At 36.4% G+C, this 27,989-nt stretch overlaps 1 protein-coding gene and 1 long non-coding RNA gene across 3 annotated transcripts; both read left to right on the forward strand.

Annotated features, from left to right (window-relative positions):
• The first annotated feature begins 6,262 nt into the window (after nt 1-6,262).
• Nucleotides 6,263-9,503, forward strand: LOC127127901 (uncharacterized). 2 transcript variants are annotated; one of them, XR_007805517.1, is made up of 2 exons: nt 6,263-6,621; nt 7,467-9,503. It is a non-coding gene; the product is annotated as an uncharacterized LOC127127901 (long non-coding RNA). The 2 variants fall into 2 exon arrangements; XR_007805516.1 differs by having other exon boundaries at nt 7,484-9,503.
• Nucleotides 9,504-14,474: 4,971 nt separating this feature from the next.
• Nucleotides 14,475-19,621, forward strand: LOC127127900 (SNF2 domain-containing protein CLASSY 3). Its single transcript, XM_051057175.1, has 4 exons — nt 14,475-16,816; nt 16,932-17,087; nt 17,311-19,281; nt 19,395-19,621. Exons 1-3 carry the CDS (start codon nt 14,720-14,722, stop codon nt 19,261-19,263), a joined length of 4,206 nt encoding a protein of 1,401 aa, XP_050913132.1. The 5' UTR covers nt 14,475-14,719; the 3' UTR covers nt 19,264-19,281; nt 19,395-19,621.
• The last annotated feature ends 8,368 nt before the right edge of the window (nt 19,622-27,989 follow it).

A 27,989-nucleotide genomic window follows, 5' to 3' on the forward strand; every position in this document is an offset into this window, starting at 1 on the left:
CGCACGATCTCCTGCCTACGTACCTCATCTGGTATGAGGATCAGGGCGACGTAGTTCCCCTTAACAAGGGAGAAACTCTCTCCTAACTAGAGACCAAGGGAATAACAGACTAAAAGGGAGACTGACTCGAGCCTAATAGTCATCATGCAAATTATAACCCTAGGTTGAGGTCTCTAACAAAAGTTTGACTCACACAGGCATTGAGTCAACTCAAGTCTATCTCTACGTACGTTCAACTTCCTCGAAAGTTGATCATACGACTCCTACAGAAAGGAGATGAGAAGCAAAAGCAGATAAACATCAAAAGCAATCATCACACTCTATATGCACACAAGCGGCTCATACAAGGCTGGGCTTTAGTCAAGGGGTCATATCAACCTCAACAAACAAGCCAACACTGGAAGGGGTGTCTGGGGCTCTTAACCACTGACATTGACCGTCAGGGTGAGCAGATGAAAAGTAATGAGGGTTAGACCTCATAGCTCTTAACCCGGGCCTGGGTGAGCTTCAAATTAATGAAAACATGGGGGTCCAGAATGTGGGACCCTACTCCACTTGACTGACTCTATATACAAGGATCTTGGGTGTTTATTCAAAATGCATCAGCACGTAGTGCGAGCATAATGAAAGACTCAACTGAATAGCAGGGGATTGATTGCAAATCCCTTCTATCTGCCAATCGCCTATTCACTTAGGAGGTCTTGAAGTACATGGCACAAATATAAACAATCACAGACATTGCCTCTTAAGGAGGGCTTCAGACAGGTGTCTGCCAAAGATAGCAGGACTTCCAGACTACATGGAGTTAGAGATTGATTACCTAGGTGGTATGCCAACCACAAGCAAAGCAAAACTCAAATAATGAGCTTAAAGCAGCTAAGGTACCTGTATGAAAAGCTAAACAATCAGTATTCACATTCAGACAAATCCAACAAACAGTCAACAGTGTTACAACCAATATGTACACAAGGCAAGTCAACAAGTAAACAACTCAAGTGAGTTCAACACCAAGGAACCTACAACACAAGAAAGATTAGTAGACAAAGCAAATTTGCATCTCAAGTCATAAGATTGCATCAACCACTAGAGCTAATAGCTTGAACCTGAAATACAAAGCTCAAAAGATGAGTACAAACCCCTAGTGCAAAGCCTAGGGTCAAAAGCAAAGAAAAAAGTCAAAACAGAAGTTGATATTCAACAAAAAGCATCTTTAATCAAGCAAGAACATGTCCTAAAAAGGATCAAACTCAAATCAAAAGGCTAGGTCATCTAATGAGCATGTTAAGGCAAAGGCAATTACAAAGCACACAGTTGAACATTAAGAGTAGAAATTCCATATTAAAACAGAAATGAATCAAACAATCATGAAAAAATTTATGTGCATACAACATGTCAAACCCAAGCATCATGCAAAAAATTGGAATCAGAAGAGGTCAAATGGCATAGAAGTGAAAATGAACAAGATCAACATCAAAATGTGTGACACACATTGTCACACCCTAAGCTCATGTGCCTAAAACAGAGATGGAAAATGATAAAAAAATGCAAAACCAAGCCTCAAAAACCATGCCACATGTTAGGAATCATCATACCAAATTTCAAATCAATTGGCCAATGTATGAGCATTTCACAAAAGAATTGGTACAACATGTAACATGTCACACTGGCATACATGTTCAAATAACAGTCCACAATTAAAAATCCAAAAATGATAAAATCATGAAATCACAACCAAAAAATAATAGACATCCATATGAACATGTAGCAAAAAATTGGAAGTGATTTGGATTAATTTTCAATTTATTATGATTTTTCAAAGTGTGATGAAAATATTATGAATTAATGAACTAATGCACATGATAATTGGAAAATGAAATGGAAAATGCAATGTGGAAAACGCCCTGGCCAGGTATCGAACCGTGTTCAGAAATTGGAAGCGCGCTTGGCAAAAATAAAATTCCCAAACGCTGGAGGTGGGAATCGAAGTGAGGTAGCTGGTTGAAGGCGCGCTAAGGACTGAAACAACGTCGTTTCAGAGCGCCGGCCCTAGGGTTTTCAGACGGCGGCCAGGCGGTGGTTTCCACCGTCTTCTTCAACAAGCGCAACAGTAGCGCATTCATGAGATGTTTTGCAGAATTTTTCAAGGCATATATCAATGGAAAGCTCTCATCACGTAGATTCCAAATATCATAAAAGCTAAGCCTAAAACATCATATATTTCAAGAATCGAAGGAAAGAAGAATTGGATCTACAAACTTTAATTCAACATAACTCTCTCAATTTTCATCCAAATTCAATAATATTTAGATCAGAATCATCAGCATTCAAAGATCTACCTAAACATGTGCATAAAGTGGAGAATCATGAGGTTCGAATTCTAACCTCTTTGAAGAACAGTTAATGGAAACAGTAGATTCAAGTGTTCAAACGATGCAGATCCACTCCTATATTGATATGATGAAGCTTTATGCACGGAATCTCTCTTGAAATGGCTTGGATCTTGCTTAAACTTCAACTTCCATGTTCAACTTCATGTACTTGCACAACTTGATTCTCCACCAAAACCTTCAATCCAATGCTTGATTCATACTCAATGGAGCTTAATGATCATGATTATGTAATAAAATCAAGGTGTTATGTGAAGAATTTTTGAATTTGGATTGAGAGAAAAATTGGAGGGAAAAATGTGATCTAGATCTAGAATGTGTTAGAATGAAGAATTCTGTTATGATTAAGGCTTTATACTATGTGTTAATCATGCTGAAAAATTAATTAAGCAATGGTTAATGAAAAGTTAATCAAATATGAGGTGCATTACCAAATTGCAAAATTCACCTTATGCATGGCAATATGAACGTGAACAGTACACATGCATGGTTCAAATACCCTTAAAATCATCCCATGAGCATAATTGGCTTGGAATTAAGTTCATGTGATCAACCAATTTCAAATTAATGATTTTCCCTCCAAAAAGCACATGCATGGCCAAATGATCATGTGATATTATTTCATGCAATGCAATGATGGATTTGAAAAATATTGGTCATGAGAAGCAATATGCAAAAAGAGGGACTCAATTTGGAGTTTTGAAACAAAAGTTATGGCATTTTGAAATTCCATGCACCCTTGATGATCATTTGCTCATAACTCCTTAACCATTCATCAGATGCTCATAATCTTGGACTTTTTGGAAATGGGAGAGAAAGATCTTCAACTTTCATGTTGGACAAAATTCCATTTGAAGCTTCTTTGATGTTGGAAAGTCAAGTTGAAGATGGTCCAAAAACTTGCTATTTTTGGAAACTTTCAATTATAGGTCACTTTCCATTTTGGGAAACTATTGATTTGGCTTCAAAATCTTCAAGGTAGATGTTTATAATGACAAACGAACCTCTTTTGAACATGAATGAGATGTCTAAACTCATTTCTCCCCCTCCTTGCCCTCAGCTCTTGCATAGTTGACTGTATAGGTCCTCAGATGACCTTGACATGCTTTGATCAGCTTGAACCTTCACCACTTGATAAAATGGCTCAGAAATGAAACCCTAACTCAAATAAGATTCTCCATATAACCATGTGATCTTAAACTCAATAGAATACCTCATTTCCTTGAGAAACCTTGGCTGGAAGGAAGTCAGTGGTTAGGGTTGACCAGAGGTCAAAACCCTAATCCAAAGGAAACTGATTAAGCACAATGAAACCCTGGATGATGACATAACCATGATGATGGTAATATATCCTTGCCAACAAGATAATACTCAACCTTCTTGAAGGACCAAGAAAACCCTAACTGAAGTGCACACCCTCAGATTGTTGACAATCAGTCCATAGAAACCCTCAGGCTTGAACACATAACCTCTCCATCTTCTGAAAAAGACTTTGGAGGATGGCCTGCTTATTTCAGATGATATGCAACAATGCAAATGCCTAATCTCCTAAAACATGAAATGCAAAATGCTAAACTAGTCCCAAGAGAGGAGGGCAAATTTTGAGGTGTTACAGAAGTCAGTTATGCAAGGGGAATGTGTTAGCACCCCAAACATCCATGGTACTCCATGGGAACCATTTTGAATGTTCTTTGCAAGAATAAGTGTTATTATCTGAGGATTACTCACGAAAAGGTGGAAACGGGGGGTAATAGATAGGTGTGAGGAAAATGAAATGAATAGATAATTGTGCTCGCCAAGGATTTGGGCCCTCGTGCCTACGTATCCTCATTCGTGCAGTGAGGAAATCAGAGCTCCGTAGTTCGTGGAACTAGGATGGATGTGTTAGTTATTTTTAATGGACAGTATTAACATTGGTATTCTACTGTCGACTGGCTTGTATGCTCGAGCATGAGAGCTTTAAGCGTCTATCTGTTTGCGGTAGAATGGATGAACTTAGATCGCACTTTAGCAGTTAGAATTGCTTGCTCGCTCATGGAGGCTTAAGCTTCGTTCACGGTAGAACGGAATTAACACGCCCTTTCTGAAAAGGTTTTAAACTGAAAAGAAGCCCAAAGGCAAAACTGAGTTTAATGAGGTGAGTTTGATTTTATTCTGAAATCAGAGTCATGATTTGAATCGTACTAAAGTTTATGAATGAAGATGAATACAATGAGTAACTGGGTCATTCGTCCCGCAACCAAAGATATTCAAAATAGGGGTAGGAATTCTCCAGTCTCATTCCTTCTCCATTGCTTAAGGCTCGTGTCATAGAATCCTAATCATAGGGTTTATTGTTTTTGGGTTTATTCATAAAAAGGTTTTTGTTTTAGTGGGAGAACAAAAGGATAGAAGGTGAAACCCTAAGAGGTTGAAGTCTGATCTTCAATCTGGTTTCAATCTATGTAGAAATACTTATCAATTATTCAATTTAAATTGCACTAAAGTCTATGAACATAGGCGAATACAGTGAGCAATGGGTCATTCGTCTCATACCCAAAGATATTCAGAATGGGGGTAGGAATCCTCCAGTCTCATTCCTTCTCTACTACTCAAGGCTCATGACGTGCAATTTGCATCATAATCGATGAGTGTTGAAGTTGAATTTCCTTGCAACTTCCCATGATGAAGGGTTGTCTTTGAATGATGAAGAGGCTTACTAATCAACTAGAATCGAGTTGTGCTAAACCCTATGAATAGAGGTGAATACAATGAGCATTGGGTTATTCATCTCATACCCAAAGACATTCAGAATGGGGGTAGGAATTCTCCAGTCCCATTCCTTATCTATTACTTAAGACTCATGGCACACAACTTGCCTCATGGTTAACAAGTGTTGAGTTTTGACCTATGTAGTGCTCGAATAGTAGTTCTGTCTTGTACTGATTTGAATAGCTTGAACTCTTGATCTTGATCTTTGTATCTTGATTGAACTTGGAGATCCAATATCCAGCATCTTGATCGCAAGGACTTGCTTCATCAAGTGATCAAGGGTCTTTTGATCACTTGACTAAGCTTGGGGAATTTAGCACAGTCAAAGGATTTAGTTAATCAAAGTATACTTTGATCAACTTAATTGGTGGGGAAAAACTAGTTGAAAGTGAATGTACAACTACATAAAGGGTTAATGTTTATTTGGAATTATTTCTAAGTCCTAAAACTGAGGGAACATGCAAAAATTATGTTATTTCTAACCCAGGGGCAAAACAGTCATTTGACAAATTATGGATTAATTTATATACATGAAAATCCTGATTAAAAACAATTCAATTCTAAGCTAAATTTAATGTTTCTAATCATCCTTTTCTAATTTCCCAAAACTTCCAATTCTAAGACCATTTACTTCTAATATTTCTAAAAATATTTCTAACATATTCTAATTCTAAAGGTAATACTCCTAATTAACTCCACAATTCTAAAGTTGTTATTTAATCTTGATTAATTCTAATACTCTAACACTCTAAAGAATAACATTTCTAATATTTTCTAACATAATTAATATCCTAATTAAAATTCTAAAAAGCTAATTATCTACATTTTAACCTAACCTATTTTTTTTAATTAACTCTAATCTCACATTAATTAATCTATCACACTTTAAAATCCTAATTAATATCTTAATCTCCAATTAATTCAACTAATCCTAATTAAACTTCAATTTATCCTAAAAATCACCCAATACAAAACCTAAATCTAATTAACAAAACAAAGTAACAAAAATAGCAAAGAAAAAGAAAATGGGCCTTTTATCAGGGGGTGTAGGCCCGATTTTGGGGGTGTCTGCCGAAAAAGCTCATTTGGGCCTTAGGCCCAAACGGTTGAGACATGAAGCGGGACAACTGAGTCCAAGCGTTGGTGCCCATGCACAACTCAGCAACGTTGAAGAAAGCTTTTCGCGTTTCGATGTGCAACGCTCTTCGACGTTCTCTTTTTCAAGCCGCCTTCGCCTCTTGCGTCCGTGGCATCTAGACGCCGTCTATCATTCAGCCTTCACATCGATCCCCCCAATATGCGCTCGAAATGGAAACGAGGGAATTGAAATTGACACGAGGAAAACTAACTGTAATAGAGTCTCAACGTGAACGAGTATTGGATTCTCCTTTTGTTGATTTCAAATCCTACTGCTTCTTCCCGAATCTTCCGCCACCGTATACGCTGATGTGAATCAAGTCTTCGTTAATCCTCTAACTTCCAGGTGATGTGTTCAATCCCTGATCCTATTCTCCTTTCATGCTTGTTCTAACAGATTCATCTTCTTCTTCCTTTTTTCTATTTTGGTGTGTTTCTGTTGTTATTTTGGTGTGAGAGGTGAGGGGGTTGAAGCTCACTGATTAGAGCTTCCGATGCTGAATCTCTAATAGTTATGGTGATGAACATGTAGTAAGGGATTGAAAGATTTTGTTGAGAAATTCTGTGTGAGTCCAGCCATCCTCATGAGTATGGGTGAAGGACGGTTTATATAGAGGCAAGGTTTGGGATGGGGAAGTTTGGAGATAGCTTCAGAGTTAGTTATTTTGGTCAGGAGTTAGGCTGGGAGTTTGTTAGATTAAACTCACTGAGTTGATCACAAACTCAGTTAGTTGTGGGATACTCACTCAGTTAGTTATAGGATTTAGGGGTTTGTTAATTTATTATTGAATTCTGTTAGTTTTTCTATAAAAAAAACAGTTAGAATGTTCTGTTAGGAGTTGGGAAGTTTGATGGTGTGGAACGGATTTGCAAACATGGAGTGAGTTTAGTGATGGTGGGTTCGATCATTAACTATCGTTATGAACTAAACCGCTGGAAATTTGTTGGATTCTGACGTTGTCGAATCAATTAGAGAATGGATGTGATTGAATGAATTTATTTGTTGCAGTTCTGTTATGAATTCGAATGGTTAAATGATGGCTTGTTAGAATTGCTAAATAAATGGTTAGTTGATTCATTTGTAGTTAATTGAAATGTACAGTTAATCTTCTGTTTTGGATGTGAAGTTAGGAAATGAAATATATTAGTTCTGTTAGGAAAAAAGATGCAGGTTGGAAATTTATTATGCAGGTGAATTTCTTTTGCAGGATGAACAAATTTGATCAAGGGGCAATGTCCTTCTGCAGTGCCGGAACTTCACCGTCCTCTATCAAACAATGTTATCCTCCATGTTAAAATCACGTTTACCATCGAACTGGTCTCGGTTCCCTTGGAAACTAAAGGTGAGATGATCTTGATCCTCCTTGGTTGGACCAGTACCCGAATTTCTTTCTAGAAAGTCGTGGACTTTCATGTTGGGTGCGGCCTTTCTCCGTAGATTGTCAGCATTACCTTTGTTAGGATTATTAAACTCCTCAGAATCGACTTCTTCTTTAGAAAGGTCAGGTTCAATGGTTCCTTCTTGAAGAGCTCGTGATAGAGAATGATGAACATGATCGCGACATTGCAGCATTGGCCAGAGATGCAGGTTGACATGTTATCCTCATATGGCTTGGGCAGCTCCAACTCTTCTTGTGTTTCTACTGAGGCGGAGAGTGACATGGTTTATTCATTTTTTATATATTTGAATGCTTATTGGTTAATGTATTTGCAATTCCTAAAACCACCCTATGACTGTTATCTTTGATTTAACAGAATTGGCAGGTGCATAGGGTAATTCTGAGTTGCGAATGGTTAAATGAATTTATCGAGTTTGGAATGTCATGTCATATCCGTTTTCTGAGGGAGGTTTATGAGAGAGTTTTGGTTATCCTCTTGGTTTAGATTAGGCTTGTAATGACGAAATGCTGACTTTGTTCTATGAAATCTGCAGGTTTTGCCCAAGTAGAATTCAAATGAACTCCAACCGTTAGTCGCCCTTTGCACATGTAATGAAATTCTACTTTCAGTGAGATGAATGACGACTAGTCGTGCTAAAAAATTACGTGTCTAATCTGAACTGTTGGGAGGTTCTCTTGTTGCAAATCGATGGATATGCAGGGCTACAGCTATGCCTATGCAGGGCGGCTTGGCATGATCGATGGAAGGCTTATGGGACTCTTATTTGATGGCTGATTTGGGCTCAAGTTTGAGAATGACGCATGGTTCGAATTCATGCCAAGTGAGCTAGCGTCGTGTTAGTGGCTAATAAAGGTTTGTGTTAATGAATGAGAAAATGTCATCTCTGCTACATCCGTACTGCCTGACATTTATCAGTTAGTTAGGAAGTGAAATTAGATTAATTGGAGTGTGGTTGCTTTAGTCTGTTCATTCCTTGGATTATCGGTTAAAATGAGTGAGGATGGTGTACCAATAAGCTTGGTAGCATAAAGTTCTGCATGATATTTAACCGGTCAATTAAGCCAGGGATGATTAAACACGATACTGCATGCTTGAGTGGAAGATCCTTGGAAGAATAACACAATGCAATCTAGCTTAATATCCACCACAACGAGTCTGGCTTCTTCCAGGACTGGAAGGTATCCACCACAAGGTTTTGTACAGCATGAACTATATGGAAGGATTTCTAACCATGACCAATGTTGGTAATACACACCCTCCCTAAATCTCCAGATTTGTCACAAACTTCTTGAATGACATGGCTAGTTCCATAAGCATGAGGCTCAACAGTAGGAAGCGATTTTTGTTCAGTGGCGTCGGACAGCCGCGGATATGGGACAGTTCTCCTCAACTCCTTTTTTATACGACTGTATGCGAGTAGCAACTAGCCATATCAGATTTTTCAGTAGCACATTAACACAACCGAATAAAGTCGCGACAATAAGCGAGGGTAACATTCCAACTGAAATGTTACCATTGTCTAACATTTTCTCCTCTAATGTAGCTGCTCCAACTTGGTTCCTGACTATCTGCTTGAACGTCTCAAGACCCTTATTGTTCTTCTTCGGATCACGATCGGCTTGTTGGCCTTGGCTTAAAATGCTTATGGTGTTTCTCCATCATAAGTCCTAGTGGAATCCTCATCCTGACCATTGGAAACTCCAATACCTTTACAACCCTTATTAGTTGTAAATTTGTATCTTGGATTTTCAAATGAAATGTTAATTTGAATCATCTTTGTAATGCAAGTATGACGAAATAAATTATGAACAATTTTGGAATTTGGAATTGGAATTTTTTTCTGGTTTTGTAGTTCCTGTTATGCAGTGCGTATACTACAACTAGAAGCAAACAAACTGCCATCTGTAGTAGTGGAAGGAAGTCCAACATGACTCGAAGTTTTAGACAGTGAGTCGGGTTGCGTTCGCTGTTGTTTGATTACGACGAACTATGCAGGTTGGTGATGCGATATCCATCAAGCATGAATCCTTGGCTTATAAAGTTAGTCCATCATTCCTTCCAGCTGGGTAGCGCTTGGAAGCAGGTGATGAAGCGACGGTATGTCTAGGGAACAATGGGGATGAATACTGGCACTATGTCCTTTTCCTGAATTCGGAGCTGAAAAAATATGTTCCAGATAGTGAGGGACATTAGGATTAGTTATCCTTCCATTTTATACAACCAACTCATAAGGGATATCATCCAATTCCAACTCAAGGTCGTGTACACGGGTCTCTGAAGATTGCGTTCCTCTTTGTGAAGTTCCCATGACTTGCTGCAGAAGATCAAGTAAACCGAATTGTTGCTTCTTAGCTTGGTGTGATTGGTTTCAGATCAAAGATAATTATCCACCTCCTTTGTCCTTCTTAAAAGGATCTTTGGCGACATTACACACATGAGCTGAACTTCGACTCTCATCATGACACAAACCTGCACGAGATCCAGCTTTGGAGCCACCGTGCTTCTTTATTCTATCATTGGAATTTTTATTCACCAGCGCTCAGTTCATTTTTGGCCCAAGAAATCTGTTTATTTTTTAACACTCTTGTTTGTTTCCAAAGAAGTTTCATTTTCATGTTGTCTGCAAATCATTGTTTGGATAATGGTCTAAGGTTCGTATTGTAAGTGGATTGTGGACAATGGACAAATGAATTGAAGTAATAGAATTCGGTTTTGAAAAATTGGATATGGCATTGTTTTGAATTGAAATAGAATTATTGAATGTAAATTGGGAGAAATTTGGTGAGATGAAAAATCTTGGTTAGTTGACTTTGGTCAACCGTTGACCAGAAAGTCAACATTTGACCAGAAAGTCAATAGTTGACCAAAAGTTAACTTGGGTAAAAAAATATTTTTTTTTTGTGTAGAATTGAATTTTTATAGGGATTTTGTAGTGTGAATGAATTTGAACGCGAATGTGTATGGTGGAAAATGAAACTTGTATTGGAGGTAACATATTTTCAAAATGTGGTTTGAAATCAGCTTAGATCAACGGTCCTGTAAGCACCATAAAGCCTTTATCAATGGATCAATCATGAGTGAAGCATGAGAAGCTTGGATGTGTCATGATTTTTCAAACCAATACATGAATCTGGAAAGATCCATATGAAGAATTGAACCGTCAGTACTGTGAAACCATAATCCTCGAGTGAATTTAATGAATGGTATGATACAGATCATGACGACCAAATAATCCCTCCAATGAGGTAGGATTTTACAACCCTTAACCCTAACCAACAACTTCAGGTATGTCTGGTCAAGGTTTTAAGCACGCATCAAATAGTGAGGCTCACAGCCCTTATGAACCAACAAGCTAGGGTTTTGATTAATCTCCAATCCAAAAGTCTACCAATCGAGGCATTTGAACATCGATCATCCCTGATTAGGATTTCAGATCAAGCACAAGGCTCCACCAATAACTTCTCTGACCATAGGCCCACAACTAGGGTTTAGAAGCCCAGATCATGCACGAAGGCCAAGCAACAAGATCCCTCGAGACCAAGAATTAGGGTTGCAACCCACACGATGCGCGATACTAAAATGTTCAGGCCAAGAAACCTGATTTTTATCAGCCATAAACCTTGAATCCATGATGCTTGTCAACAAATGTTATCCATGACGGAATGATGTATATGAATGAGATATAAATGGGTATAAACGGGTTTCGAGTCATGGGTTAGGCAAAAGCAAAAATGGGGGGGCGGATTTTGGGGTATGATAGTATGGACGAGCACGAGGCCGAGGCCGTCATTGAGTAATCCATTCAGCTTCTATCTTCCTTTTCTATCTTTTATTGAAACATTGGGGACAATGTTCGGTTTAAGTGTGAGGGATAAACTTTACCGCTTTTATTTACAACTTTCTTAGGTAGATTTATTGTTTTATCCATTTCCATTTCTAATTTAATTATTTAGTGTTGATTGAGTCAATGCATGCGATGTCGAGTCTTTATGTGTGGTTTCCACTATTTATTGATCTTCCCGTTTCTTGAGCCATAACAATTTTTTCCCATGAAAATCATTTCATAATTAGAAAGTTCTAAGTTACAAATGACATTGAGGTTTAATTGTAAAATCTTGGGAAATTTGTGTGCAAGATCGATATCGTTTTAACGCCTTAAGTCTCCTAAACATGCGAATTAATTTGAATATTCATTATGTCAAAAATCTTGTATCTTTACCTAATGAAATAGTTCAGACAGTCAACACCATCTCAGTCATGCTTTATGTAGGAGATTGATGCAAATAAGTGTTTAATCCAAAGAATAAAAATGACATTGAATGAAATATGTTGAGACTTGAATTACCAATACCAATCGTAGTTGGTTTAATGGTATTTGACGCTAAACTTGGTAAGACGGACTATGATCTGATCCCCCGCGATTACGATTTGGGAGGGGGCTTAAACCACTTAGATGCCATAATCAACCCCCGAACCGGAAAATCGAATGTAAAAGATAAGACCAAAGTCACTAACAGATCTTCCTACTATAAGTGTGAAAGATAACCGACTTAATGTGATCGCACTTGAACGGAAAAATAAAAGGTGAGTTGACAAGTTTGCGATATAATGCCATCATTTAGATTTGCTTGCATGTAGGGAGACTCATGACCGCAATTACGGAATAATGTTATTACGATATCCTTAGTGTACCAATTAGTACCTATTTAAGCAATTATAACCAACGCGAAGTTTGTAGCTTTAGAATGATTATTTGATTGTTTATGTGTTTTTTCATGGATCTATATGCTACGAGTCTCCAAATTTTCATGTCACAAGTGTAACATTTGCTTGAGGATAAGCAAAAGTTCAAATATGTGGGAGTTTGATAACGTGAAACTATACCGTTTATTTGACTCGATTCACATGGATTTTAGTATAATTTTATGTATGTTTTATTGTATTATGCTAGTGTTGTTGCCCTGTTTCAGGTACTTGTCGATGCAGAACTCACATGTGAGAAAGAATTAAAGAAAAGAGAAGAAATGAAGAAAAAGGGAAGAAAAGAAGAAAAACGCTGAAAATGCAGGTTCTGGACTTGTGGCGTTCACCACACCCCCTTGCCACGTCACTTCAAAGTTTTAGTACCATGGTGTTCGCCATGGCCCCGTGACGTTCGTCACAGGCACGCAATCCAGTTTTTCAGCAACTGTACAAAACATGGTCAAGGGTCCCCCTATTTTTCCTCAACCACTTCCACACGAATTTAGGAAAGTTCAACTCCTTTTTACTAGTATAAAAAGACATAACCAAAAGAAAAAAAAGTATCCAAGTTTTTATCGTATAATTTTGATTTTTAGCTTAAGAAAAAATACCTTTAAAGTGATAGTTCTTCCACATCGGGAGGCTATTGCACCTTAGTTCTTAAGTTTACTTGTTGCTTTGATCAAACATGCCGACATCGTTGTATTTCTAATTGTTATATGTACTCGAAGAATTCTCCGAAGTTTAATCCAGTTTTTATTATTCATCAGGTTTCTTTTAATTGCATAACTCTCTACTCTCCGCTTTCATTTGGCCTAATTGCATAATATAATTTGTATGCTTGAAATTTTGAATTTTGAATTTTGATCATGATTATGTTTATGTTTAATAATTATAACTGTATGATTAAGTTCTAAACCATGTATAACTAAACCTTTTGACATCAGTATGTAAGGACCATCGTTCCGACGAGATTCAGTAATTATTATTGTTAATGTTTATAAATTATATTTTTTTTGCAGTGGTTTCCAATTCTAATTTAAAAAGGTTTTTGCACGAGAGTGAAAAGTCATTAAGGTTATAAATCAACAAAACGAGAGTTTGAGATTTTAACCGAATAGTGGTTTCTAGGCATTAATCCTAAACACAGCGAAAGCGCTTTAGGACTAATTAGAATTTATCAATTTCCAAAAATTACTTTTAATTCAGGTGGGTGAACGAGAGCAAAACATTTTGGCTTAAGAGTATAACCCGAGTCAATAACACGAGAGTGTGAGACAAAGTCTTTTAATTTGATATTTTCTACTGAAAATTGATTTATCTTATTTTATGTTAATTATTTACCGAATCCTAAAAAAATGATGTAATTTATGCCTATTTATTAAATATTTTCATTTTATTATTATTTCCCATTCTATTTTATTTCTAGTTTCCCTTAATCTAATTTAAAGAAGAAAAAATTCATTAGTTTTACCTTTACATAGTAACTTTAGATAATGATAATTTGATTTTTGGTCCTTTAAATTCGATATCTTTTTAAAACTACGTGATAGAATTGTAACTATACACTTACAATTAACCATTTTGATAGATATATTAAATTGCGATCACAAATTCATACAAGAAGCCTTGTAATAACACATACTACCTCCGTTTTTTTATTATATGTTATTTTGAAAAAATATTTTGTAGCACAATATAAATCGTTTTATAATATCAATTAATCATTAATATTATCCTTAAATATTTATTATTCTATCTTCTTTCAATTATTTCAATTTGTCTTTTCAATATCATTAATGAAGGATAATTTTGTAAAATCTTTTATAATTTATTTTTTTCATACCATAAATATTATATTTCTTGAATATATCGGAGGGAGTATTTGTTAGTACTTTACCTTAAAAAGTACATAAAAGATTGTACGTTCACAATTAATTAGTATTGAACTGAAAGTCTCATTAAATATACATTGAAAAAAGAAAGAAGAATATAAAAATCAATTTATTCATTAATTATAAATTCTAACATACGAAAAGATTAGTGTATTTAGTTTGGTCTTCCGTGATTGATTGATTCCTCTTCTTCTGCTTTGGCGCCATACTTTCTTCATTCCATTCTCTCTCTCTCTCTCTTAAATACTCTTCTTACCAACGCTTTTCTTTCTTCCATTCTTAAGGTATCTCAATCACATTACATTCCTAACGCCCTGTCTTCTCTCTCTCCAAAACAAACAATACACAGCTAAAGTTTTTTCTTCTTCTTTTGCTATTGCTCTCGTGTTTTGTCGTGTTTGTCACATGGCTGGTGTTTCGAGTCGAACTCGAAGCAAGAATGTCACAGTGAATGGTGTTTCGAGTCGTACTCGGAGCAAGAATGTTCCGCTGTTCGGTAGTCTTCCATTTCATGGTTCGTGTTCGTGTTCATTGAAATCCAAGCGTAGAAAAAGTAATGAAATGGATATGGGTTTGAGGCCTAAAAAAAGGAAGCCAAATGAAGATTCTTTTGTGTTGCATGAAGATGTTGATGTTATTTGCATTGATGGTGACGAGGAAGGAGATCGAGAGGGGTTGAAATTTCGTGATGAGAAATTTTCTGAGGGTTGTGTTGATGCTGATGCTGATGAGGTTGGAGATGAGGATTGGTTGGGATATTGTAACAAGAGCAAATTTGAGGTTGACGAAATTGATGTTAAAAATGAGGAACTGAGTGGAGATGGTGTTGATAATGGTGGTGAAGGAGGGTTGGAAGATTGTGAAAAAAACAGTTTAGAGGAAAATGAAGTTGAGAGTGAGAAAAATGGAGGAACTGGTGTGTTAGTTGAAAAAGATGAAAGCTTTGATGATGAAAAGTGTGGTTTGATATCTGAAAACCTGATTATAGATTCAGACGAAGGAGTGTTGGAAGATTGTGAAAAGAAGGGTTCAGAGGGTTGTGTTGGTGTTGAAAATGAAGTAGAGAGTGAGAAAAATGGAGGAATTGGTGAGTTAGATGAAAAAGATGAAAGCTTTGATGATGAAAAGTGTGGTTTGACATCTGAAAACCCCATTATAGATTCAGATTCAAATGATGAAGATGAATCTGATGATGGTGATGATGATGATGAATGTGATGATGATGAAAGTGAAGAAAGTGAGGAAATTGAGACTAGTGATGAGGAATTTCTAGTTGACGAGGTGAATGAAGTTTCTGACAGTGATAATAGTAGTTCTTCTTATGATGATGATGATGATAATGGTGACGAGAAAGAAGAGAAGAAAAAGGTTTGGAAGAAGAAGAAGGAGGAGGAGAAAGAGGGCTGGGAAGAGGAGGTTGAGAAGAAAATGGGGTGGGAGGAGGAGGAGGAGGAGGAGGAGGAGGTGGTGGTGGTGTTAGAGGAAGAGGATGAGAGGGTGGAAGAGGTGGTGGAGGAGGAGGAGGAGAAGGTGGAAGAGGAGGAGGTGGAGGAGGTGGTGGAGGAGGAGAAGGTGGAGGAGGTGGTGGAGGAGGAGAAGGTGGAGGAGGTGGTGGTGGTGGAGGAGAAAGTGGAGGAGGAGGAGGAGGAAGAGGAGGAGGAGAAGAAGAAAATGGGCTGGGAGGAGGTGGATTTGGAAATGGATTGGCAAGAATATGACAATGTGCTGGCAGAGATGGTGAGAGAAGCCAAGGGTCAAAATAGTAATAATGAGGAGGTAAAGATTCATAATAGTTCATCTTCTGTAAACAATGATGAATTGGCGCATGCGGTTGATGGTAACATAAGAACCTCTAATGCCTTCAAGAAAAAGGGTTCTTTTGTTCCAATGGAGGCTCCTTCTTCTAAACTGCATGAAACATCAGAGACTCTGACATCAAAAGGTGTGCAAATGAGAGTGAAAGATGTAGATAATCATAATGTTTATGTTGCCAAATCCAAATCCAAATCCAAATCCAAAGACAGTGTTAAACCTAAAGAAATTGTTATTCTTGAGGATGAAAGTGATTCTTCTATTCAAGCAAAACCGAAGAAGACTAAGGATTCAGATAAACAGGAAAAGATGGAGATGAAGGGAAGGGATTATAAAGGTAGAGCTAACACCCATAGTGGCGAGAAGAAGGAATCCATTGATAAAAATGGCTTGAATCAAAGGGGAAAAAGCAGAGTTTTTATGCCGAAGGAGTTGCGATTAGTCGAACTCCTTGCTGAATACTATTGGGGAAACAAGAATAATAAAGTTCAGAATGATTCACCTGTGTTGGAGATGAAAGATGTTATTCGACATGATACACGCCCACCACCTGTTTGTAACGAGACAGCTCCATTGATATGGAGCCTTAAAAAGGTGGAGAAAGTGCAAAAGACCAAGAGCCAGGAAGAGGAGGAAGTACTATGGGATAAAATGGATACAAGCCTTAGAGAACTTGAAGCTGAATCCATGGTAATCCTTCTCTTTAACAACATTTAAATTTTGATTTTGATTTTTAATATAAATTGTTTACTAAGGAGAAATCAGTAGAAGTGACCACCTATATGTGTTATGTTACTATCCGCAGATCGGAAATTTGGGGATCAATGAAGCTTCTCAGGAAAAAATCGGAAGTCCATTCTCTGACTGTGAACATGACATCTATCTCGACGAAGAGATTGGTGTATATTGCAGGCGGTGTGGTTGGGTTGTCACTGATATTAAAGATGTCTCACCACAAGTGGTAAGAATGGCCTCTGATGTTGATTTATATAAATACCATCTTCCATTTATGTTTGTTCTGATTTGATAATGGGATTCGTTGGTGGGAGCCACTGATGTTTGCATCTTTGGTTTGATGTTGATTAATGTAAAAAGTAGCTTAATTTTTGGATTTGAACTGAGTTGTATATAATTGCTCTGATTTGACTTTGAGTTTTTGCATACTTGTTTTCTGTGTGACACAGATTGATAAATTTCCCTATGAAGGATCGGGACAAAGGGCTTCGTTTGGCGATGTAAATGTCTCACACTTTCATGACTCACAGTTCAATGTTTCTGATCATGACTCAGGGACTAATTTCTCTTACGATGAAAGAACAGTTTGGGACCTAATTCCTGATGTAAAACCGACCTTATATTCTCACCAACAAGAAGGTTTTGAGTTCATTTGGAATAAGTTAGTAGGAAACGTCGAGCTTCAAGGGTTAAAGAATGTCAATCTTCAAAGGGAGGGTGGTTGCATTATTTCACATGCTCCTGGAACTGGAAAGACAAAGCTGACAATAATGTTTCTCAAGGCTTATTTAAAAGTTTTTCCGAAATGCTTGCCGGTCATTGTTGCTCCTGCAGGTCTGTTGCTTACTTGGGAAGACGAATTCAAAAAATGGGACATAGGTGTTCCATTTCACAATTTGAACAATCCTGAGTTATCTGTTAAAGAGCATGATGATGTTGTTAATGCAACTAATTGGTCTAATTCACGACGGCATAGTATGGACGAGACACGAATGGCAAAACTGATTTCGTGGTTCAAAGAAACAAGCATTCTGGGAATCAGTTACAGTTTGTTCAAGGTGCTAGCCGGCGAAGAAGGGGAATGCAAAGATAAGAAAAAGAATAAACATGCGAGAGGATGGGAATGGGAATCTGAAGATAAGAAAGAGAATAAACAGAAGAGAAAAGAAAACAGTTATATGAGGAAGGCTTTGCTTGAAGCTCCTGGTTTGTTGGTTCTAGATGAAGGACATACGCCAAGAAATGCAAGAAGTAATGTTTGGAAGGTGTTGTCAAAAATTCAAACAAAGAAGCGAATTATGCTTTCTGGAACTCCTTTCCAGAATAATTTCTTGGAACTGTACAACACTTTCAGCATTGTGAAGCCTTCTTTTCCTAACACTATACCGCACAAGCTCAAAAGGTTTTGCCAGAAACATAAGAAAGCAGCAAACGAATGGAGTTGGGAACCGGTTACTGGAAACTGTACAACAGGAAATCCTTCTGATGATAAGATCAAGCATTTGAAGTTGCTAATGGATCCTTTTGTTCATGTTTACAAAGGCGCGATTCTTCAAAAGAAGCTTTTCGGGTTAAGAGAGTGTGTTCTTCGTTTGAAGCCTGACAGCTTTCAGAAGCAAATTCTTGAGAGCATTAAAAGTTCTCAGAACATATTAAACTTTGAGCGTAAGCTTATACTGGCATCGGTCCATCCGTCTCTATTCCTTGAATGCAAACTTTTGGAAGAAGAAGAATCTGTTGTCGACAAGGAACAGCTAGAAAAACTTAGATTGGATCCATATCTCGGCGTCAAAACAAAATTTTTGGTGGAATTTGTTAATCTTTGTGTTGCTGTTAATGAAAAAGTTCTTGTGTTCAGCCAATTCACCGCCCCTTTACGCTTAATTGTAGAGCAATTAAGCTCATCCTTTAATTGGGCTGAGGGGAAGGAAATACTCTACATGGATGGCACAATTGATCTGAAGGAAAAGCAGTCTTTAATCCACAACTTCAATGATGCAAACAGCAAAGCTAAGATTGTACTTGCATGTACAAAAGCCTGTTCCGAGGGAATTAGCTTAGTTGGAGCGTCAAGAGTTGTGCTACTTGATGTTCTATGGAATCCTTCTGTCGAGCGACAGGCTATCAGTAGAGCATATAGGATTGGACAAAAGAGAGTTGTGTACACTTACCATCTGCTCACGCACGAGACTACCGAGTGCGTCAAATATTTCAAACAGGCAGAAAAGGACCGGCTGTCTGAACTAGTATTTTCAGATAATGACGGGGGCAAAAACCGTTCGATGAACTTTGAAGATGGTATTCTTGATCTAATGCTTCAGCATGAAAAACTTAAAGACATGTTTGTTGATTGTGTGGTACAGCCGAAGGAAAGAGATTTGGTGGAGAGTTATTATTATTGATTATGATGAATGTCCAAGGTAAAATAATATCTGCTGGTTGATCTTATTTCTACCATTTTGATTAGATTTATTAGTCACTGTTTTGTTTAATTGAGTTCATGTTTCTAATGTAACTTTGTTTGTTTTTGCAGATTCTTCAACATTGTTCACTATGCAAAACAAGTTTATGTGAAGCTCACTATGTTACTATGTCTGATCTAGTATTAATGGTTGTACTTAATAGATATCTGAACAACTCTACTAAGTGGTCGATTTTTGATAGAGTTAGAATTTCAATGAAATTCCATTTTGGGGAGTTTGCTGAACAACCTTAATTTATTTTGGTTTTTATTTCAATATGGTGTTGATATTTATATGAGATTTTCTGTTTCTTTTTGTCATTATTACTAACAAATTTTGCATGGTTGAACTCTACTTTTAACCTACTAGGACTCTAAAGCATAAGAATAGGACTCATAGTTTTTATTTATTACTATAGTTAATAAAATCTTTTACATTTTTAAAATAGCATTTTAATAGAGAATGATAAAAGAATATTTATTATTGATTTAATTTTAATTTTTAAAATATTATATCAGTATATATTGAAATAAAAGTATTTATCTAAACCTTTTAGAATTCTTTAATATAATTTGAGTTTTCATTTTGGTAAAATTTTGGAGAATTGAAAAAAAGAGAGTATAGAATGATGATTTAGATAAATTATTTAAATATAATTTAAGTTATTTTAATATTTTTAAAATAATATTAAGATAAACATTCATTTATTGTTATATATAAAAATATTCTTTTAAAAAGTATGAAAGTTTGTTCTTTATTTTCTCATTGTCTATTTTGCCAAAGCCTTCATTCCAAGCTTGCAATCAATCTTAATAATGAATTAAAAACTTTGAAACTAAAAAATTTGGTTTTGAAAATGTAATTTTTTTCTTTTTTATGAATTGAATGCATAATTTTTAAGAACAAACTTTAAGAACATGCATAATTTTTGAAAATGTACTTTTTTTTATGAATTAATAATGCATAATTGAATTGAATGCATAATTTTGCCAACGTCTTTATTCCAAGCTTGCAATCAGTGGCGAAACTGAGGGGGAAGTGGGAAGGCCACGACCACCCTTCAACTTTTTTTTAATTCATATATATTAAATTACTAAAACATCCTTATTTTAAATTAAAATTAATTTTTATTTTTTCTTTTTTATTCAAAGTTAGGTTAAAATACATATAAGGTAAAAAGCTCCTACCGGAATCGGAACAGATTAAAATGATCGGCATCTAACAGGTAAAAACTTTATTCATTCTTCTTTTATAAAAAGTAACAAATTAAAGTGATTGCTTGATTTGTGTTTTTGAGATTTTTAGGGTTCTTCTTTCTTGATGTGTTAAAATAATCTATATGAGGTTTATTAAGCAAATTCATAACACTGTAATTTACAAATATAGTTATACACTGTAATAAGGTTTATTTAATCATTGTTGCTGCTAATTTCTAATAGTGTAGTTACCGGTATTTGAAAACAGATTAAAGTTGATTAATTAAGTTTATTAATTTTTTCTCTTTTAATTTTTATGTTCTCTAAATTGATTTTTGGATCTGATATAATATTATAGGAAGAGTAAAGATGAATAATAGGAAAATTGATTCTTTTTTCAAAAGGAAAGCATGTGAAATTGAAAGAGAAGAGAGAGATGAAGAAATTATAATCCCGACATCCGAATCTGAAACAATTCTTGAGAATCCAACAATTGAAGAGCATCATGGTTTTGAAAATTCTTTGGAACACGATCCTGGAAAGCGTCCTCCGATTTGGCAATATCCACCAAATCAAGTGGATGCAATACGAAGAGCTTATCTAAAATGGGGTCCATATCAAATTCATTTAGAAAACTATCCTTTGTCCGATAACGAGGATCATCCGAGAAAGTTTCAACATACTTGGTTTAGCATATTTCCATCATGGTTAGAATATTCACCATCTGAAGATGCTGCATATTGCTTACCATGTTACTTTTTAGCAAAAAACTAAGTGAACGTCCCTGATCACTTGTCTTTATTTCTATGGATTTTAGAAATTGGAAGAAAGTTAGGAATTGAAAACATTGTTCCTTTCTTAAACACATAAGGAAGGATCCTTGCTCACCACACAACAATGTAATGAAAGTTTGTCAAGACTTGTTGAATCAAGATGGCCATATTAGAAATGTTATTCAAGTGCAAAGTTCAAGTCAAAGAATGAATAATCGGTTACGACTCAAGACTTCAATTGACACTGTTCGTTGGTTAACACTACAAGCTTGTGCTTTTAGGGGTCACGACGAAAGTAGCAAATCAAGAAATCAAGGTAACTTTCTTGAGTTATTGAAACTTTTAGCATCCTACAATGATGAAGTTGCAAAAGTTGTGTTGGAAAATGCTCCACAAAATTGCAAGTATACTTCACATCAAATTCAAAAAGAGCTCTTGCAAATTCTTTCTAGTAGGGTGAAAAAGAGTATTCGTGAGGAAATTGGTGATTCCAAATTTTGTATCTTTGTTGATGACACTCGTGATGAGTCAAAAAAGAAACAAATGGCTCTTGTATTAAGATTTGTTGATAAAGTTGGTTTAATACAAGAGAGATTTTTTGATGTGGCACATGTTAAAGACACCACATCTTTAACTCTTAAGGAAGCAATATGTGATATACTTTCTCGACATAACCTTGATGTTTCTAACATTCATGGCCAAGGGTATGATGGTGCTAGCAATATGAGAGGAGAATGGAATGGTTTACAAGCTCTCTTTATGAAGGATTGTCCTTATGCATACTATGTTCATTGTTTTGCTCATCGATTGCAACTTGCATTAGTTACATCATCAAGAGAAGTCAAACATGTTCATAAATTTTTTGAGAAGCTGATCTTTGTTGTGAATGTTGTTTGTTCTTCTACAAAGCGTCATGATGAGTTACAAGCTGCCCAATTAGAAGAAATTGCTTATTTGTTAGAGATTGATGAGATTGTAACTGATAAAGGTGCAAATCAAGTTGGTACATTGAAACGAGCTGGAGATACTCGTTAGGGATCACATTACGATTCAATTTCTAGCTTGATAAACATGTATGAAGCAACTTGTTTAGTTTTTAAAAAAATTGCAAAAGATAGAGGGAGTTATGCTACACGTGGGGATGCAGATAGTTGTTACAATTACTTGAAGGCATTTGATTTTATATTTATTTTTCACTTGATGAAAGAAATCATGGGAATAATAGATATGCTTTGTCAAGCCTTACAAAAAAAATCAAGATGTAGTTAATGCTATGAACTTGGTTCGTTCAACAAAACATCTTATTCAAGGTTTGAGAGAAAATGGTTGGGATATATTGTTTACTAAAGTGGTATCTTTTTGTGAAAAGCATGATAATGAGATTCTTGATCTTAATGATGTTCATTCAACAACAAGATTTGGACGCTCCCGTCTTGAAGAGAATCAAGTCACAATTCAACATTACTTTAAAGTTGAAATCTTTTTCACTACCATTGACAAACAGTTACAAGAGTTGAATAGCAGATTCAGTGAGCAGACAATGGATTTGTTAACTCTTTCTTGTTCTTTATCTCCTAAGGATGAATATAGAGCTTTTAGCATTGATACTATTTGTTCTTTAGTTGAAAAATATTATCCTATGGATTTTAGTGATCAAGAGAAGAATAATTTGCAATTTCAACTCCAACATTTTCTATTTGTTGCTTGTCAAGCATCAAACTTGAATAATTTATCAATTATTCAAGAACTATGTTCATGTTTGGTTGCATCTGGACAGGCTGGAGCTTACTTCTTGATTGATAGACTACTTTGTCTTATCATGACTCTTCCCGTTTCTACGGTCACAACTGAGAGGTCTTTTTCAGCAATGAAAATTATTAAGACTAAGTTGAGAAACAAGATGGATGATGGGTTTCTTGGAGATAGCATGACAATATATATTGAAAGGGAGATTAGTGCAAGCATTAGTTTGGAGTCAATTATTGACGATTTCAAGTCATTCGAAACACGTAAAGCATTACTTTAAGGTAGTTTTAAGTCATGTAATTTAAATTTTTAGTAATTAACTTTGTATTTATTTTAACTTTAATGTTTTATTTAAAATACTATTTACATTTTATTTATAATCTTTATTTTACGTTAGCGGCCATCCCAAATTTTTTTATCTGGCTCCGCCACTGCTTGCAATCAATCTTTAATATGTGGCATAAGGACACAAATCAATATTTCATATAAATTAAGAAAATATATAAACAACAGAGACATTAAACACATTAAATATTAAATTGTGTATGTAGGATAAACTAGATAATTTATATGAGAGTGAAAGAGTAGTTTTTTTTATAATCACTCCTAAAATTAAGAATAAGTCTATTAAATACATTACAGACTGACTATAATAGTCCCTTGTGCCTATATATATGGAGGATGGTTGAGAGCCATTATAGATCCACAATGCTCATTATGGATTGTCCGTAATGGTCTCCAAATTTTTATATGGTGAAAGGTTATGGGCATGATTACAGGTTGTAATGGCCTATATGACCAGACTATAATCACCCCAAATTCCTTCTTCTCCTCATTTATCTTAACTTTAATGTTGGTCATTTATCTATTTCACTTGTGTTATGTCATGAATTTTTGTTTAAAAAATAAAAATAGTATGTGTTTCATTTAGCATATGAAATAAGATTATGATAAATCATAATTGGATTGATTATGTGTTGTTGATTGATGATTAAGTAAAAAGGAAATGAGGAATGTGAGCAACTTTAGGGTAATCTAAGAGAAGGGTAGTAATGAAATCTTGGATACTTAAACATAATCCGGGATAGTGAGGATACATGGGTATTGGTTTCGAAAGAAATCAATTGATATATGTGATAAATGTTGAGATTCCTTGCATATACTTGAATTATCACTCGTAATAAGGAGGATAATTCAGGTAAATGTGGTAGTTTGCATCGGAAAACCAACCTTAGGGGAACAAATTTGTAGGAAGTTCCTGATCCCGTAATACTAGGTTTGCTATGAGGAGCACTACTAGGCACTGGATGTTCCATGAGGCTTACTTTCTCCTAAAGTGTACATGGTATAATAGAGCGTGCGTGTTAACATTCACACATTATATGAGGATAACTATGCCTTGAAATCCCCATTTATTTTATTCATTTGATACGAGAGTGCTAGAGTCTAGTAAAATGTGAGTAGTCTTAGATGACATGTTGACCGAGAGGACTTGTGGTTTTAAGTAGGACCCTACTGAGATAGTATTATCTCACCCCATATTAATGAATACTTTTCAGATGAGCATGATTTTGGTAAAGAAAATGTCAAGATGATTTAAGGAGCACGTGAAGACTTTCCTTGTAAGATAATTTATTTTTGATAGTATTATCTTAGAATTATATCAATAATAAATATTCTTTTATCATTCTCTATTTAAATTCTATTTTAAAAATGTAAAAGATTTTTAAGACATGAGTTTAACTTAGGGCATTATTTTTCGTATTCTTAGTGAAGTTTGTTCACCCTTGTCAGAAAACAAAAATATCTTTAGAATTTGGAGATGTATTTTGAATGCACCTCATTCCACACCTCATCCTTTCGTAAGTAAGTCATATCCTCATTTTTCCAAAAACTAATACGAAAATGCATATATGTATAACTTACAAAAATATACTTTCGGACGAGTTTTGAGTTAAATACGTGTCAGACCTTCCTCATTTCCAACAAAATCACTTCTCAATCACTTTTCAAGCTTCTCTAATATCCCAAGTGCTTTTCCACTCCATTCAATCCAAATGGTTTATCACTTATTCTTCAACATCCATTAAATCTAAGTGCTTCAACTTCAACTACATATTGGTAAGTTCTTCAACCCAAGTGCCTTTTTATTTTCTCTTCATGCATTACAAAATAGATATATTAGGTTGTGTAAGAAAGATTATGGCTAAATATCCTTTTTGTTCCCTTATCTTTACCTCGGGGTCTATTTTGGTTTCTTATCTTTTAAAAAGAACAATGTGATCCTTTATCTATTCAAACATCGTTATATCAGTCTTTTTAGTCTAACTCTAAAAACATCATCTATTATTGCACGCGTGGCATTTGAGGTGACATTTCTTCATCACCATCTTCGTCTTCACTGCGCGTTTACTCAGAAACAAACCCTAAATAAAATTAGGGCACAAATTTCACTGATTGCCATCGCCATTGTTGACTGAAATCGTGAGTCCTATAACTACGAGTTATGTGCGTTGTTCATCGTTAGGGAAAACGAAGAGTTCTGGAAGTTTTGATTCTAAGGTTTACACAGGTTCGAATATGCGATGGAAACCTTGTTGTTGTTGTGGAAACATTGATGTTCTTTGGAGGGAAACAACAGTTAGAAACTATAGAAAACAATTTTGGGGTTGACTGTCGCATCGCGCGAAAAACCGGCGGGAAAAGAAAGAAACAACAGAGCCGCCACCGTGCGTTATTTATCCCAAAAGAGGGAAAGGAAACGCTCGAAGTAAACCTAGGAAAGAACATGGTCTCGCGACCAAAGAGGATGGGTTCGGGAGTCGGTTATGCGAAGGGAAGGTGTTAGGCACCCTACGCATCCGTAGTACTCTACGGGATCCACGCACAAAAGGAAGGAATATGGTTGCTAAAACACTGCTCAAACTCACACACACTGGCTGAAAGAGACAAAAGAGACTGACTGAAACCGACTCGGCAGGATACCGCATCCTGGGCCTACTTAGTCTATCAAGCATAGACATCAGAGTCGAAGTAGTTCGGACCGGGGGAACGACACATGCTCGCTAGGATATCGCATCCTATGCATACGTATCTTCTCGGACGAGAGAAGAATCAGAGCATTCGTAGCTCGGCTGACACGCACACAAACAAAACAAGACAAAGGCAAACGTGGAGCCCGACTGCCAATCACTGGACTTATGTCAGCATCCGAACCAAAACAACACAACAGATAGATAGGGAATCGGGGACTCAGCCTATGACTGTCAAACAAAACACAAAAAGAAAAGAAAGGCGCCCGGAGAGATCAGCTCAATCTCCTGCCTACATACTTCATCTGGTGTGAAGATCAGGGCGATGTAGTTCCCCTACGCAGGGACAAAGGTTCTAGCCTAACCAGATAACAGAGGGAGACACAACTCTAGGGAGACTACGACTCGAGCCTAGATGTTGTCATGCAAAGTCAACCCTAAGTTAAGGTTTCTAGCTAAATGGCACAAGGGCCGACCTATCCTAGACACGGCTTGCACAGGAAGCAAGGGTCTCGATTGCAACTAGGGCAAGAGAAAGGGGAGGTCTCAATCGCAACGAGGGCGAGAGAAAAGAATTAGTGTTAGTTGTTAGTCAAACTCGACAAGACATCGCATCTCGTGCCTACGTATCTCATCTGGACATGAGAATCAGAGTTGCCGTAGTTCGGCCAAACAACTCTAAGCATGGCTCACACAAGGAGTAAGCCACACAGACTTGACTTGCACAGGAAGCAAGTCAAGCACAACCTATCTTGCACAAGGGCAAGTCTAAGCTAAACCTAAAGAGGCAAAGCAAACAGGCAAACACAATCACAAGAAGCACACTCTATATGCATACAAGAGGCTCATACAAGGGTTAGGCACTAGGGCCAACTAGAATAGGGTAAGTGTGCTCTTAACCTTGCCATTGAGAGGCTAAGGTGAAGCAGATGAAAGGATGAGGTGAGGATGAGACCTCACAGCTCTTATCCCTGGCCAGGGAGAGCTAATAGACAAATGAGCATGGGTCCAGAAAGTGGGAACCCTTCTATACTCGAAGACTCTGACACTGTACACTTTGTACAAGATCTTGGGTTTGTATCCCAATGCATCAACACACAGCAGTGTGAGCAGAGGGATGACACAATAAGAGTAGTGGGGGATAGATTGCATATCCCTACCTTCCACCAATTGCCTTTTTGAAGGACTTTCAATATGTACAGGGACAATCTTAAACACACACAAGCATGGCCTCTTAAGGAGGACTTCAGACAGTTTGCCCGGTCAAATAACAGACCGGGTCTCCAGACTACATGAAGTAAAAGAGATTATACCTCAAGCAAGTTGCTAAAAAGCAAAGCAAAGCAAGTTCAGAGAACTTAAGCAACTAAAGTACCTGAAAAAGTCAAACCAATTAGTAAACAGTTCCAAAGTTTAAATCAAAAGAAATTGGCAAACAGTCAACCACAGAAGGACCAAAGTGCATGGCACAAGACTCAAACACATGAGTCAAACCTACAAAACAAAGGTTAGCTCATATGTAAACAAGCAAGCTCAAACAAATGAAAGTGATCTCAATGGCCACTTGATGTTCAACCTGAAACAGGAACTCAATTGTAAGCTCAAAAGACCACTAGGACTAGCCTAGGGTCAAGGATGAAAGAAAAAGTCAAAACAGCAAAGAAAAGTCAACCAAAGTCAAGGTCAAACATTTAAGAAGCTATCACAATTGGGCCCACATTCAAATCATGCATTATTATCATTTCATGAACATTTGAAGTCAAAGTAAGGCAAATGAAAGCACAAAAAAGTCAACAGAATGACTTGCATCAAAAGTCAACCCAAACAATCTCAAAAAATCATCAAATAAATCACATTCAATCCTAGCATCTAGCATGGTAGGCATGTAAAATTTCATGGCATTTGGATGAGAGGAAAGC

This window comes from Lathyrus oleraceus, chromosome 3 (assembly GCF_024323335.1).
Source record: "Lathyrus oleraceus cultivar Zhongwan6 chromosome 3, CAAS_Psat_ZW6_1.0, whole genome shotgun sequence".
Lineage (NCBI taxonomy): Eukaryota > Viridiplantae > Streptophyta > Magnoliopsida > Fabales > Fabaceae > Lathyrus > Lathyrus oleraceus.

Coding starts and splice junctions, on each gene's coding strand:
- LOC127127900 (XM_051057175.1), top strand. CDS start 14,720: ATGGCTGGTGTTTCGAGTCGAACTCGAAGCAAGAATGTCACAGTGAAT. Junction 16,817..16,931: donor AACTTGAAGCTGAATCCATG/GTAATCCTTCTC, acceptor TACTATCCGCAG/ATCGGAAATTTGGGGATCAA. Junction 17,088..17,310: donor AAGATGTCTCACCACAAGTG/GTAAGAATGGCC, acceptor TGTGTGACACAG/ATTGATAAATTTCCCTATGA.